We start from the raw sequence: 16,958 nt of genomic DNA, 5'->3' as shown, positions 1-16,958 counted from the left end.
GCTACCTTGATGAGTTTGTGTTATTGTGTGACAAACAAAGTATGGTAGTGGTAGACCAGCAGCTCTGTTGTTCTGTGAGGTTATTGGAACGTAGTTGCTTTGGAGAGAGACATGTTTGGCTTATATAACGCCAGTTTCCTGTCAGATAAGGCTGGACACTTTTTTTTAAGTGGCTAAAATACCTTTTCTGGCAGATCCTTTCCACCCTTTTACTCTTTATTGCCTCTCTAAACTGAGGGCATGCCGACCACCAGCTACCAAGGTCAGTAAAGTTGTCTGAAGTTTTTGTTGTATACAAATTGTTTGCATTTACCTACATAGTTTGTGTGACCCCTTGTGTTTGTTGGTAACATCATCATGAACACTGATATGATGCTGGGGATCAAAACCTCACAGCTCACAGAATTTCTACCATTTTCAGCTTTATTATTTTCTTCCAGGACTGAAATGGCACAGAGAAATTACGTTCATTGACAGTACTAATCTCTTGATTAGTAAAGTAGATTTCATTGAGTGTTAAGTGCTTTAGAATAAAATACATTCAGCAAGAAGTAAAGATCATAAACACAAAGATAATAATTATTTGAATATAAACATTAGAAAAAGTTATAACCTTACAAAATATGTCACTTTTGCATTGTTGTTTTATCCCTGATATTGCACTTTTTTGAATCAAAGCAACCAACTTTGTTTTCAATCATTTAAGTTTTATTATTCAGTAGCAAACTACTGTGGGTTGTAATGTAGAAAATGAGTTAAGAGGTCAAGTGTTTGTCATCTGTGTTTTACTGCTGTCACTCTTTGGACCCTGGACAGATGCTGAAAAGAGGAGACTTACAGGGAAGATGCTCAGAGGTCTGAGAACTGGGAGCTGGAGCACATCACTCACAGACAGACAGACAGACAGACACGGCCAGGCTCAGGGGAAGTTTGGAGACAAACGTAAAGATATTAGGATGTGTAGAAACACTCCTTAAGAAGTGTAACAGAGAAAAATAGACATGGACAGAAGACAAACAATGCTTCTGCAGCTGCTCATCTTTGCTGCCTTTCTGGCCTGTGGTAAGTCTCGTTTTAATTCCATAATATTAATAAAAAGATCGATAGAAAAATCAACTGTCAATTAATTCCAACAGTGGAAAAAGAAAAATCTCTAAAAATTCATATCTACTTAAGCAGTAATTGGAACAGTATTTCAATTTATGGATATCACAGAAGCTTTATTTTTTTGTTTTATGTTTTTATTTTACACTAACCATACGGTTAATAGTCTGAACTTAAGATTCATGATGTTTATTGAACAAACAGTACAATCGTGTGGAAAAACTTTGGGTGGAATCTATAATCGCATTTATAAAATATACAGTAATAAAAGAAAAATATCTAAGACAAGGTAGAATAAATATAAGAGTTCCTAAACCTTTTGTTCTTTGTTTTTAAGCTAATTTTTAATCAATATTTACTACTTTCTGTCACAATATCTAATAAAATTAACTGCTTATCTTAAAAGTATGAAGAAAATGTCTTAGGACACTGCAGTACTTTACTGAAATTATGCTTTATACTTTTAAATCTAACTGACGAAGGACTGATGTATATTTTATATTCTGAAGTATTTTGCATCAGAGAGTGATTAGTTTTCGGAGGTGCCGATGGCAGTTTTTAGTATCTGATGTTTGATGTTTCAGGTGACGAGGAAAACACTCGATTAATGTTTTGCAGTTGCTTCAACTTTGTATCAGTGGTGGTTTTCTTGCAGCCCTTCAGCCCATCACAGATGTGTGCAAAACATGTGATTCTATAGTGTCTGTAAAAGTTGTTAAAGTCAAACATTACCCAAAGTTTTGTGTGAGCTGCTGAGAGGTGACTGACACCGCTGGACTGTGGATCTGTCATGGGACTTTTATGATTGATCGATGGGCATTCAGATGATTGATGTGAAAGTCCACATCAACTGGGCAAAAGGCCATTTTTCACTACACTATTATTGTTTCCAAAAGAATTTGCAGTAACAATATTATTGCAATATTTATAGAAGTTTTGGAAAAAAAAATGTCAGTCAAATTCACCTTTAATTTTGTTTATTGTCTGTTTTGTCTCTTTCTGGTTAAATGCTTTAAACTCAAAATAATAAAATTAGTGGAGAGTCTGTAACTGATTTAAGAGCAGCTTTAAGAGGCGCTGGATCATTTACGTGATATTATAGTGTATTATTAACATTATGTCAGTGTTTCATTTTATAAATACCGTCAACATGGGTATATTAACTTATCAAACATGAAAAGTATAAGAAACTGCTTTTTATAATATCAAAAACATATGGTATGATAACACCATGATAAAAAGTCTGCAATACAATATTTATAATGACCTTTAACAAAGAAAAATGCCGACTTGAAAAAATGTCTGATTAAATCATAAATCCGAGTTGTGCAAAATGTTTTGTACATGTAAATGTTTTTCCTTTTAACTTAAAGTGCTTCATCTTTCCTTCTTTAATAAGAACAGACAAAAGTAGCCAGACATAACATAAGCATATGCTGAACATTGTCTTTAGCAATGAATATTTGAATTATGCAGTTCTTTTACAAAAATAATGATAATAAAAAAATGTAGCCATGTCACAACAACAGAAAAATAACTGATCTGTCCAAGAGGAGGGTATTTATCCTGACCTGTTTTTTTTCTATTGAGTACGTCATGTTTTGGTCACATACATGCACAGTAACAGAATGTTGTTGTGTTTTCAGCCCATTGCCAGTGTCAGCAGGGCTGGAGGGAGTACGAGAATAAATGTTACTTCTTTTCAACCGATGCAAAGTCCTGGATGGAGGCGAACGCTTTCTGTTTGGAGCAGGACAGCAACCTGATGAGCATTCAGGACATTCACGAGAGGGTGAGGCGACACGCACACACACTTTGAGAAACAAGATTTGATAACTGTTCTTTTATCGTTACACACGCTGGGTTAATGCATTTTTTTAATGTTTTACTCGTAGTTGTGGGTGAGGACACAAATCAGCTCAGAGATCTACTGGATCGGCCTGAATGACCAAGTCACAGAAGGTGTCTGGGAGTGGAGTGACGGGAGTCCTTTTATAGAGTACCTCTCGTATGTAACTCTGTCACCACTCCAGTACTTTATAAAAATCATTAGAGTATACATGAATAAAAGTTTCATCATTTTTTTACTGAAGTGATTTCAAAATGGTCTCTCTTCTGTTTTAGAAACTGGATGCAAGGCCAGCCTGATAACTGGGGTGCTGAACCCGGAGAGGACTGTGGTCAGGTGTTAGGATCTAACTTTGGACAGTGGAATGATGAGAACTGCAATGTTCAGAGGAAATATATCTGCAAGCACCTCAACCGTAAGTCCACCAACTCACGTCCATTTTTACTTGTTTTACCCAATCCGCTGGTCTCAGGGGAGCAAATCCCTCAAAAATCCAATTCCAAAGGAAAAAGTTTATTTATATATTATCACTCAGACACAAGGCAATTCAAGGTGCTTTACAAGAGCATAGAAATACATTAAAATAAAATGTTAAAAGAACATTAAAATTGCATTTGAGATCATAAAAACAAAAGCTAAAAGCAAGCCAATAAATGGTTAAAATGTAACAGAAAATGCATTTTAAAAAAACAAAAATATTTTAATAAATGCACGCACACTATGGAGAATCAATGCACAGGCTCATCAGCTCTGCACTGATTTAAATCATGATGAATTTTTAAAAATACAAATATTTTGAAACCACCGTTTAACTGTATTTTTCCAGAGTTTTCCCCCATTTTGCAGCCTCAGATTATAGGTCAGCTGCTCCATTTGATGGACTTCATTCACAGTATATATAAAAGTGTCCACCGGAGGTCAATGTTTCTGAAGCTAACACTTTCTAAGTGTTTTCTTGCTGGCTGCAAAAAAGCTCTTGTATGTTTGACTTCTGGGGTGATTCCAAGGTAGACCTTAATATCCAGTGTTTTGGAGAATATTTTCAACACCTGTCTTGATTAGGGGACAAGTCCAGAATGTGTGTGCATGATCAGAATCTCTGCATTAACAATAACAGATAGTAAAACAGAAAGGACACTTGTTTCCTAAAAGTTTCATGTGAGACCTATCAAAGCCCACCTGGGTTTGCAGGGAGGGAGTTTGCCAGGCTCAGACCCACTAACAGGCTGATGAGGCCACATTTTATCAAATTACTCTTCACCTTGGGGTCTAACTACATTTTAGACATATTTTGTTTTCTGCTCTTTAGCAAATCCTGGCCCACAGTGTGACTTAGCCAACGGCTGGGAACAGTACGGCTCCAACTGCTACAAACTGAAGGCAGACACCAGAAAGAGCTGGTCAGAAGCCAGACACGACTGTGTGCAGGACGGAGGAGACCTGGTGTCCATTACTTCAGCAGGAGAAGAGCAGTACATCACAGGAACACTGGACCCATCGCAGTTTGACCTCTGGATTGGACTCTCCACACTGGTGAGGGGACATTTGCTTCCTTTTTACTGTTAAATCACTTTACCTTTTGAATATTCTGTACATCAATATGAAGATGGGCTTTTTTCCCTCCAGAAATGCACCAAAATTTCATGTCAAGTCGAAGCAGGAAGCACTCAGTTCACCTGGTCTGATGCTCAACAATTGCAGTACACAAACTGGGCTGCCAATGAGCCTACAGTGTAAGACATCGTATCGTACATCTGCCATTTAAACCTGAATATTTATTTGTGCAATTGAGCCTTAAACACGTTTTTCCATCAGTGATCCACAGGGCAGCTCGTGTGCTGCAGTAATCAAAGACGCAACAGATGAATTTGGGAAATGGAAAACCCATGTGTGCAGATACAGACGTCCTTACATGTGCAAACGACCACTGAACAGTAGGCTGGATTGTTTTTGCGAATACACAAAGATAATTTTTAAATTTTAATCATAAAATGATGATTAGATTCTTTGTTTTTCCTTCTAACCATTCCTCCGACGCTCCCCTGCAGCTATCTGCCCTCCCGGCTGGCTGAGCTTCGCTGGCAGTTGTTACTGGCTGGTCAGTAATATCGATCTGTTGACCACCTGGCATGAGGCCGTCACCAAGTGCTCCGATATGGGGGCCCACCTGCTGATTATAAACAGGTAGGTACAAACTAACTGACAAACATTTTTTCTTTTAAAGTGACACTGAAGAAACAGCACACGAGTCTTGCTAGTAGTAAAAGCATCATCACCACCCTTTAAGGTGGCTAATGTTGCCTGATGTTAGACAATTTTAACAACATTACTGAGACTTTAGGACTGCATAGTGTTTTTTAACATGTCACAAATTTTCAGTGGGTTTATAACAAAAGTTAAAGCTGCTTTAATTGATTTTTGGATACTTGGGACAGCAGAACAAGCTGAAAAACTGACATATTATTGTCTTATGTCGTTTTTCAATAACATTGAATGTCTTGGCTTGACTCGAATCTGCTTGCTTCTGGTGTTTCCCAAAGGTTAACAAGTCATTTAATCATTGACAAATATAAAAAATGTTACAATGATTGCTACAGTAAACTGACTTTAGCAAAGTGAGGTGTTTGTAATAACAGTATAAATTTTGCCCTGCCTGTCATTTTTGTCCTGTTTCTCGTGTGCAGTCAGGATGAACAGTTCTATATTAATGGGAACCTCCCAGACTTTCACCAAGTCGACATTCCTGACATCTGGATCGGTTTATCAGGTACTCTACATGCTACATGTTTTGATTCTCGCTGAAACGATCACAGAAAGGTCTCTTTACAATACATGTGATTTGCCATTCATTCGATTTGCTCTGTGTTGTTACCAGATAAGGACCAGGACGGCGATTTCAAATGGGTGGATAAATCTGCAGTTACGTTCTCCAACTATGGTCCTGGTTGGCCCAGAAACACTGCAAAGGTGTGGGACTGTGGACAAATCTTCACAGGTAGAATCGACACTCTGAACCGACACGTTCATATCTTTTCAGTCAAGGCTGGCTATCAGACGAGTTTACGCTCTCTTCCAGGAAATTATGATGGCAAATGGGAAACAACAAACTGCTTCAAGAGGCTGGGTTATATTTGTGAGATGACCGGTGGACAGAACCCCAAACCGACTTCAGCTCCCGGTCAGTCAGTCAGACTTCGGTTTCCCTCTTTACATGTTTCACGTACATGAATAACTGCGTAATAACCGTGTCATTATTTTGCTTCAGATTCCCACTGTGACGCTGGGTATTTGTTGTACGGGGACTTCTGCTACCAGTTTCAGACCGAGGAGGTGAAAAACTGGCAGGACGCGGAGGCTCACTGTAACACAGAGCAGGCTCACCTGGCCAGCTTCCACTCAGAGGAAGAACTGAGTTTCCTAACTGGTGAGCAGCTAAAAAAGTTCTCTAGTTCATTCAACTGTCGTCAAATAATAAATCTAGAAATTATGTGGATGTAAATATATATTTTTGAAATTTAAATTAACTTGATGTTGTTGTTTTTTATCTGCAGCTCACATGCCAGCAGAAGCCTGGGTGGGACTGAATGATATCAATAATGAAAACCAGTTTGTTTACACAGATGGAACTCCTGCAGTAAGTAATGAAGAAGCTGTGAACATACTTTGTGATGCATAAAACCGGTGACTAAGGAGCTTTATTCACTGATCCACTGGGTGGCCTGTGATCCAGGTTTTATTCTAAACAGGATGGATGTAAATTTCAAAACACGGCTTGAGCGAGGTCTGAATATTTATTTGGATCCTCTTTAAGAAATCCTCACTTCAAAGCCTCCAAGAATTGAGGAAGCAATATGACTTCAACAGCCGGGATTTCTTTAGATTCTTACAACTAAAACACCACATTGATAAAATATTTAATTAGGGATGTCAGCATTTTACTATTATTGATTAAATAATCAAAGTTAAAGCCAGAATCAGTGATTCTACCAGCATTTATTTCCTCTCCAACTTGTGGCATCTGGCATGAGTCTGAAGAAAAAAACAACACTTCAAAGATGACACAGCGTAACTTACCATCGTTATATCACATTTTATGCAATAGAGACTCTTTTTGAAGCAGAATTGAAACACAGTTGACAGTTGTCTTTACAAAAGTCGCTGTGAATCGTGAACTTTGAAGAATCGTAACACCCCTAAATTTAATAAAGAGGAAATATCATGATCCATACCTTTTATATTAAGAGTTTGAGACCTAGAGATGCACTAAGATTCACAGCTGCTGGAAGATAATCAGAGATAGCATTAAAAAAAGTTTTGTTTTCAGTTCAGTATAAAAAATGGTTAGATCCAGGAGAACCCTCATTAGCAGTTTGGTTTAATGTGACATAAATATGACATTTCTTAAATGGAAAAATGTTATTGCAAGTGCAGAGGACAGTGTGTGAGAGTCTTGTTGCTTTTTATTGTCGATCCACGGTCTTCTCCTGCACACCTGTCACCTTATGAGTGTTACTTATGTCCCCCATACACCCAAGTAAACAAAACAGACAGACGAGCAACAAAAACCTCGGTGCCTCATCATGTAAAAAGGCTGCAGTGCGACTGTGAATCTGCTCATGTTAAAAGCATCTTTTCAGTCTGGGCTGTTTTTGTCTCTGGATCTCAGGACTTCCTCCCGTGGGGGCCCAACCAGCCAGACAACTGGCAGAACAACGAGGACTGTGTTCACCTCAGAGGGATGAACCATCACGAACCCGGAAAACTAAACGATGATTTCTGCACCACCACGAAGGAATTTATCTGCAAAAAAGGTCTGACACACTGTATTGTTCATTCATGTTTCTCTTGTGTTGTTTTCATTCTGTATTCTCTAGTCACTCTTCGTCTTGTCTGTCCACAGCTAAGGGACAAGGACCTCCTCCACAGCCTCCAACATCTGGACCAGGTTGACTTCATAACCATTTCTCTTCAAGCATGATCTGATAATGTGTGTGTGTTTATCTAGATACGTGTGCATATGAACTGTTTTGTTTTGTGTTTGCTGCAGGATGGAATCAGAAATGTGGTGCTTGGATGTCCGACCCCTTTAACGACTTCTGCTACCTGTTTAACTACCTGTCGATGAGGACGTGGGCAGAGGCTCGAGCCGACTGCGTCAACCAGGGAGGAGACCTCATCAGCATCACCGAACCCTTCGAACAGGCCTTCATACAAGGTGCAACTTTTATATTCCAGTGTCCTGATATGTATGTATGTATGTATGTATGTATGTATGCATGCATGTATGGTCATATGTATGTATGTATGTATGGTCATATGTATGTATGTATGTATGTGTATGTATGTATGGTCATATGTATGTATGTATGTATGTGTATGTATGTATGCATGGTCATATGTATGTATGTATGTATGTATGTATGTATGGTCACATGTATGTATGTATGTATGCATGGTCATATGTATGTATGTATGCTCATATGTATGTATGTATGTATGTATGTATGCATGGTCATATGTATGTATGTATGCATGGTCATATGTATGTATGTATATATGTATGTATGCTCATATGTATGTATGTATGGTCATATGTATGTATGTATGTATGCTCATATGTATGTATGTATGTATATATGTATGTATGTATGTATGTATGCATGGTCATATGTATGTATGTATGCATGGTCATATGTATGTATGTATGTATGCATGGTCATATGTATGTATGTATATATGTATGTATGCTCATATGTATGTATGTATGCATGGTCACATGTATGTATGTATGTATGCATGTATTGTCATATGTATGTATGTATGTATGTATGTATGTATGTATGGTCATATCCCTCTATGGTACACATTATGATGCCAGTGAGGGAAATGTGTTTTTATGTCTCAAAATAGACTAAATAAACATAATCTGAAGAAATTTTATTTTTATTTTTATTTTTATTTTTGGAAGTTTTTGGGGTTCGTTGCCTGTAGGCAACATTGTACCATAATGGTGCGTAAGTGAAAAAGAACGTTCCTTTTCCAATTTGAACATTGTTTATTTCATAAACATATGCAAAAATATTCAATAACATCAAGAAGTCACAGTTCATTTTAAATTTTAAATTAAAAAGAATTATAAAAAGAATTTATACATATATATGTATGTATGTATGTATGTATGGTCATATGTATGTATGTATGTATGTATGTATGTATGTATGTATGTATGTATGTATGTATGGTCATATGTATGTATGTATGGTCATATGTATGTATGCATGGTCATATGTATGTATGTATGGTCATATGTATGTATGTATTCTCATATGTATGTATGTATGTATGTATGTATGTATGGTCATATGTATGTATGTATGTATATATGCTCATATGTATGTATGCTTGTATGTATGTATGTATGGTCACATTTATGTATGTATGCATGGTCATATGTATGTATGTATGTATGCATGTATGCTCATATGTATGTATGTATGTATGTATGTATGCATGGTCATATGTATGACCATATGTATGTATGTATGTGTGTATGTATGTATGGTCATATGAATGTATGCATGGTCATATGTATGTATGGTCATATGTATGTATGTATGTATGTATGGTCATATGTATGCATGTATGGTCATAAGTATGTATGTATGTATGTATGTATGTATGGTCATATGTATGTATGTATGCATGGTCATATGTATGTATGTATGTATGTATGGTCATATGTATGTATGTTTGTATGCATGGTCATATGTATGCATGTATGGTCATAAGTATGTATGTATGTATGTATGTATGTATGTATGGCCATATGTATGAATGTATGCTCATATGTATGTATGCTCATATGTATGTACGTATGTATGTATGCTCATATGTATGTATGTATGTCTGTATGCTCATATGTATGTATGTATGCTCATATGTATGTATGTATGTATGCTCATATGTATGTATGTATGTATGTATGTATGGTCACATGTATCTATGTATGCATGGTCATATGTATGTATGTATGTATGTATGCATGGTCATATGTATGACCATATGTATGTATGTATGTGTGTATGTATGTATTGTCATATGAATGTATGCATGGTCATATGTATGTATGTATGTATGTATGTATGTATGTATGTATGTATGCATGTATGGTCATAAGTATGTATGTATGTATGTATGTATGTATGTATGTATGTATGTATGGTCATATGTATGTATGTATGTATGGTCATATGTATGTATGTATGTATGTATGTATGCTCATGTGTATGTATGTATGTATGTATGTATGTATGTATGTATGTATGTATGGTCATATCCCTCTATGGTACACATTATGATGCCAGTGAGGGAAATGTGTTTTTATGTCTCAAAATAGACTAAATAAACATTATCTGAATAAATTTTATTTTTATTTTTATTTTTGGAAGTTTTTGGGGTTCGTTGCCTGTAGGCAACATTGTACCATAATGGTGCATAAGTGAAAAAGAACGTTCCTTTTCCAATTTGAACATTGTTTATTTCATAAACATATGCAAAAATATTCAATAACATCAAGAAGTCACAATTCATTTTAAATTTTAAATTAAAAAGAATTATAAAAAGAATTTATATATATATATGTATGTATGTATGTATGGTCATACATATGTATGTATGTATGTATGGTCATATGTATGTATGTATGTATGGTCATATGTATGTATGTATGCTCATATGTATGTATGCATGGTCATATGTATGTATGTATGCTCATATGTATGTATGCATGGTCATATGTATGTATGTATTCTCATATGTATGTATGCTCATATGTATGTATGTATGTATTTATGCTCATATGTATGTATGTATGCTCATATGTATGTATGTATGTATGTATGCTCATATGTATGTATGCATGTATGTATGTATGTATGTATGGTCACATGTATCTATGTATGCATGGTCATATGTATGTATGTATGTATGCATGTATGCTCATATGTATGTATGTATGCATGTTCATATGTATGACCATATGTATGTATGTATGTGTGTATGTATGTATGGTCATGAATGTATGCATGGTCATATGTATGTATGGTCATATGTATGTATGTATGTATGTATGTATGTATGATCATATGTATGTACGTATGCATGGTCATATGTATGTATGGTAAAATGTATGTATGTATGTATGTATGTATGCTCATATGTATGTATGTATGTATGTATGCTCATATGTATGTATGTATGTGTATGTATGTATGTACGGTCATATGTATGTATGTATGTATGTATGTATGTATGTATGGTCATATCCCTCTATGGTACACATTATGATGCCAGTGAGGGAAATGTGTTTTTATGTCTCAAAATAGACTAAATAAACATAATCTGAAGAAATTTTATTTTTATTTTTATTTTTGGAAGTTTTTGGGGTTCGTTGCCTGTAGGCAACATTGTACCATAATGGTGCGTAAGTGAAAAAGAACGTTCCTTTTCCAATTTGAACATTGTTTATTTCACAAACATATGCAAAAATATTCAATAACATCAAGAAGTCACAATTCATTTTAAATTTTAAATTAAAAAGAATTATAAAAAGAATTTATATATATATGTTTGTATGTATGTATGGTCATACATATGTATGTATGTATGTATGTATGGTCATATGTATGTATGTATGTATGGTCATATGTATGTATGTATGCTCATATGTATGTATGCATGGTCATATGTATGTATGTATGCTCATATGTATGTATGCATGGTCATATGTATGTATGTATTCTCATATGTATGTATGTATGTATGTATGTATGGTCATATGTATGTATGTATATATGCTCGTATGTATGTATGTATGTATGTATGGTCACATGTATGTATGTATGCATGGTCATATGTATGTATGTATGTATGCATGTATGCTCATATGTATGTATGTATGTATGCATGGTCATATGTATGACCGTATGTATGTATGTATGTATGTGTGTATATATGTATGGTCATATGAATGTATGCATGGTCATATGTATGTATGGTCATATGTATATATGCATGTATGTATGTATGGTCATATGTATACATGTATTGTCATAAGTATGTATGTATGTATGTATGCATGGTCATATGTATGTATGTATGTATGTATGTATGGTCACATGTATCTATGTATGCATGGTCATATGTATGTATGTATGTATGTATGCATGGTCATATGTATGACCATATGTATGTATGTATGTGTGTATGTATGTATTGTCATATGAATGTATGCATGGTCATATGTATGTATGTATGTATGCTCATATGTATGTATGTATGTATGCTCATATGTATGTATGTATGTATGTATGTATGGTCACATGTATCTATGTATGCATGGTCATATGTATGTATGTATGTATGTATGCATGGTCATATGTATGACCATATGTATGTATGTATGTGTGTATGTATGTATTGTCATATGAATGTATGCATGGTCATATGTATGTATGTATGTATGTATGTATGTATGTATGTATGTATGCATGTATGGTCATAAGTATGTATGTATGTATGTATGTATGTATGTATGTATGTATGTATGGTCATATGTATGTATGTATGTATGGTCATATGTATGTATGTATGTATGTATGTATGCTCATGTGTATGTATGTATGTATGTATGTATGTATGTATGTATGTATGTATGGTCATATCCCTCTATGGTACACATTATGATGCCAGTGAGGGAAATGTGTTTTTATGTCTCAAAATAGACTAAATAAACATTATCTGAATAAATTTTATTTTTATTTTTATTTTTGGAAGTTTTTGGGGTTCGTTGCCTGTAGGCAACATTGTACCATAATGGTGCATAAGTGAAAAAGAACGTTCCTTTTCCAATTTGAACATTGTTTATTTCATAAACATATGCAAAAATATTCAATAACATCAAGAAGTCACAATTCATTTTAAATTTTAAATTAAAAAGAATTATAAAAAGAATTTATATATATATATGTATGTATGTATGTATGGTCATACATATGTATGTATGTATGTATGGTCATATGTATGTATGTATGTATGGTCATATGTATGTATGTATGCTCATATGTATGTATGCATGGTCATATGTATGTATGTATGCTCATATGTATGTATGCATGGTCATATGTATGTATGTATTCTCATATGTATGTATGCTCATATGTATGTATGTATGTATTTATGCTCATATGTATGTATGTATGCTCATATGTATGTATGTATGTATGTATGCTCATATGTATGTATGCATGTATGTATGTATGTATGTATGGTCACATGTATCTATGTATGCATGGTCATATGTATGTATGTATGTATGCATGTATGCTCATATGTATGTATGTATGCATGTTCATATGTATGACCATATGTATGTATGTATGTGTGTATGTATGTATGGTCATGAATGTATGCATGGTCATATGTATGTATGGTCATATGTATGTATGTATGTATGTATGTATGTATGATCATATGTATGTACGTATGCATGGTCATATGTATGTATGGTAAAATGTATGTATGTATGTATGTATGTATGCTCATATGTATGTATGTATGTATGTATGCTCATATGTATGTATGTATGTGTATGTATGTATGTACGGTCATATGTATGTATGTATGTATGTATGTATGTATGTATGGTCATATCCCTCTATGGTACACATTATGATGCCAGTGAGGGAAATGTGTTTTTATGTCTCAAAATAGACTAAATAAACATAATCTGAAGAAATTTTATTTTTATTTTTATTTTTGGAAGTTTTTGGGGTTCGTTGCCTGTAGGCAACATTGTACCATAATGGTGCGTAAGTGAAAAAGAACGTTCCTTTTCCAATTTGAACATTGTTTATTTCACAAACATATGCAAAAATATTCAATAACATCAAGAAGTCACAATTCATTTTAAATTTTAAATTAAAAAGAATTATAAAAAGAATTTATATATATATGTTTGTATGTATGTATGGTCATACATATGTATGTATGTATGTATGTATGGTCATATGTATGTATGTATGTATGGTCATATGTATGTATGTATGCTCATATGTATGTATGCATGGTCATATGTATGTATGTATGCTCATATGTATGTATGCATGGTCATATGTATGTATGTATTCTCATATGTATGTATGTATGTATGTATGTATGGTCATATGTATGTATGTATATATGCTCGTATGTATGTATGTATGTATGTATGGTCACATGTATGTATGTATGCATGGTCATATGTATGTATGTATGTATGCATGTATGCTCATATGTATGTATGTATGTATGCATGGTCATATGTATGACCGTATGTATGTATGTATGTATGTGTGTATATATGTATGGTCATATGAATGTATGCATGGTCATATGTATGTATGGTCATATGTATATATGCATGTATGTATGTATGGTCATATGTATACATGTATTGTCATAAGTATGTATGTATGTATGTATGCATGGTCATATGTATGTATGCTCATATGTATGTATGTATGTATGTATGTTTGCTCATATGTATGTATGTATGCATGGTCACATGTATGTATGCATGTATGGTCATATGTATGTATGTATGTATGTATGTATGTATGTATGTATGGTCATATGTATGTATGTATGTATGTATGGTCATATGTATGTATGTATGGTCATATGTATGTATGCATGGTCATATGTATGCATGTATGGTCATATGTATGTATGCATGGTCATATGTATGTATGTATTCTCATGTGTATGTATGTATGTATGTATGGTCACATGTATGAATGTATGCATGCTCATATGTATGTATGTATGTATGCATGTATGCTCATATGTATGTATGTATGTATGTGTGTATGTATGTATGGTCATATGAATGTATGCATGGTCATATGTATGTATGGTCATATGCATGTATGTATGTATGTATGTATGGTCATATGTATGCATGTATGGTCATAAGTATGTATGTATGTATGTATGGTCATATGTATGTATGCATGGTCATATGTATGTATGGTCATATATATGTATGTATGTATGTATGTATGTATGTATGTATGCTCATATGTATGTATGTATGTATGTATGTATATATGTATGTATGTATGCTCATATGTATGTATGTATGTATGTATGTATGGTCATATCCCTCTATGGTACACATTATGATGCCAGTGAGGGAAATGTGTTTTTATGTCTCACAATAGACTAAATAAACATAATCTGAAGAAATTTTATTTTTATTTTTATTTTTGGAAGTTTTTGGGGTTTGTTGCCTGTAGGCAACATTGTACCATAATGGTGCATAAGTGAAAAAGAATGTTCCTTTTCCAATTTGAACATTGTTTATTTCATAAACATATGCAAAAATATTCAATAACATCAAGAAGTCACAATTCATTTTAAATTTTAAATTAAAAAGAATTATAAAAAGAATTTATATATATATATATGTATGTATGTGTGTATGGTCATATATATATATATATATGTATGTATGTATGCATGGTCATATTTATGTATGTATGCTCATATGTATGTATGCATGGTCCTATGTATGTATGTATTCTCATATGTATGTATGTATGTATGTATGCTCATATGTATGTATGTATATATGCTCATATGTATGTATGCTCATATGTATGTATGTATGTATGTATGGTCACATGTATGTATGTATGCATGGTCATATGTATGTATGTATGTATGTATGCATGTATGCTCATATGTATGTATGTATGTATGTATGCATGGTCATATGTATGACCATATGTATGTATGTATGTATGTGTATATGTATGTATGGTCATATGAATGTATGCATGGTCATATGTATGTATGGTCATATGTATGCATGTATGGTCATAAGTATGTATGTATGTATGTATGTATGTATGTATGTATGTATGGTCATATGTATGTATGTATGCATGGTCATATGTATATATGGTCATATGTATGTATGTATGTATGTATGTATGTATGGATGGTCATATGTATGTATGTTTGTATGCATGGTCATATGTTTGGCCATATGTATGAATGTATGCTCATATGTATGTATGCTCATATGTATGTATGTATGTATGTATGTATGCTCATATGTATGTATGTATGCTCATATGTATGTATGTATGTATTTGTGCTCATATGTATGTATGTATGTATGTATGCTCATATGTATGTATGTATGTATGTATGCATGTATGGTCATATGTGTCTATGTATGTATGCTCATATGTATGTATGTATGTATGTGTATGTATGTATGTACGGTCATATGTATGTATGTATGTATGTATGTATGTATGTATGCTCATATCCCTCTATGGTACACATTATGATGCCAGTGAGGGAAATGTGTTTTTATGTCTCAAAATAGACTAAATAAACATAATCTGAAGAAATTTTATTTTTATTTTTATTTTTGGAAGTTTTTGGGGTTCGTTGCCTGCAGGCAACATTGTACCATAATGGTGCATAAGTGAATAAAAACGTTACTTTTCCAATTTGAACATTGTTTATTTCATAAACATATGCAAAAAATATTCAATAACATCAAGAAGTCACAATTCATTTTAAATTTTAAATTAAAAAGAATTTTAAAAAGAATTTAAAACGTTTCTTGGCTAAATGTTGCCTGTAGGCAACATTGTACCATTTAGGAACAACCCATTGAAATAAATGTGTAAAGTATAAAACTTTAAACTACTTAAATCAACAAAGATAACCATTACCATAACCATTTGAAAAACAAAAACAACAAATTCCAGTGTTTGATCATCACTGCTTCATTTCAGTGCATGTTTTGTGTCAGTCCCCTGTGTCTTTCCTGACATGTGTTGCCATCACTTGTGGTGTTGCTGCTCAGTGCTTATGGAACTCCATGAAGCAGTTTTTTTCAGGAGTGAAGCACAGGCAGGTGACACATTTTGTGCACTGTGATTTC

The 16,958-nt window shown here is 33.8% G+C and overlaps 1 protein-coding gene across 1 annotated transcript in view; it reads left to right on the top strand.

Moving 5' to 3' along the window:
* The first annotated feature begins 825 nt into the window (after positions 1-825).
* Positions 826-16,958, top strand: part of LOC146308643 (lymphocyte antigen 75) — a 39,854-nt gene continuing 23,721 nt past the window's right edge. The window contains exons 1-16 of the mRNA XM_084746066.1: positions 826-1,062; positions 2,751-2,896; positions 3,000-3,112; positions 3,229-3,368; positions 4,263-4,486; positions 4,580-4,686; positions 4,769-4,887; positions 5,002-5,137; positions 5,638-5,720; positions 5,829-5,948; positions 6,030-6,131; positions 6,219-6,377; positions 6,505-6,587; positions 7,620-7,764; positions 7,854-7,898; positions 8,001-8,168. Coding sequence (XP_084602192.1) covers positions 1,002-1,062; positions 2,751-2,896; positions 3,000-3,112; positions 3,229-3,368; positions 4,263-4,486; positions 4,580-4,686; positions 4,769-4,887; positions 5,002-5,137; positions 5,638-5,720; positions 5,829-5,948; positions 6,030-6,131; positions 6,219-6,377; positions 6,505-6,587; positions 7,620-7,764; positions 7,854-7,898; positions 8,001-8,168 — 1,951 coding nt within the window. The 5' untranslated portion in view covers positions 826-1,001. The remainder of the gene's footprint in view (positions 1,063-2,750; positions 2,897-2,999; positions 3,113-3,228; positions 3,369-4,262; positions 4,487-4,579; positions 4,687-4,768; positions 4,888-5,001; positions 5,138-5,637; positions 5,721-5,828; positions 5,949-6,029; positions 6,132-6,218; positions 6,378-6,504; positions 6,588-7,619; positions 7,765-7,853; positions 7,899-8,000; positions 8,169-16,958) is intronic.

This window comes from Lutjanus erythropterus, chromosome 20, assembly GCF_056507025.1.
Source record: "Lutjanus erythropterus isolate fLutEry1 chromosome 20, fLutEry1.hap2, whole genome shotgun sequence".
Taxonomy (NCBI): domain Eukaryota; kingdom Metazoa; phylum Chordata; class Actinopteri; order Lutjaniformes; family Lutjanidae; genus Lutjanus; species Lutjanus erythropterus.
The sequence above is the reverse complement of the archived record's forward strand: the minus strand, read 5'-3'. Positions and strand labels throughout refer to the sequence as shown.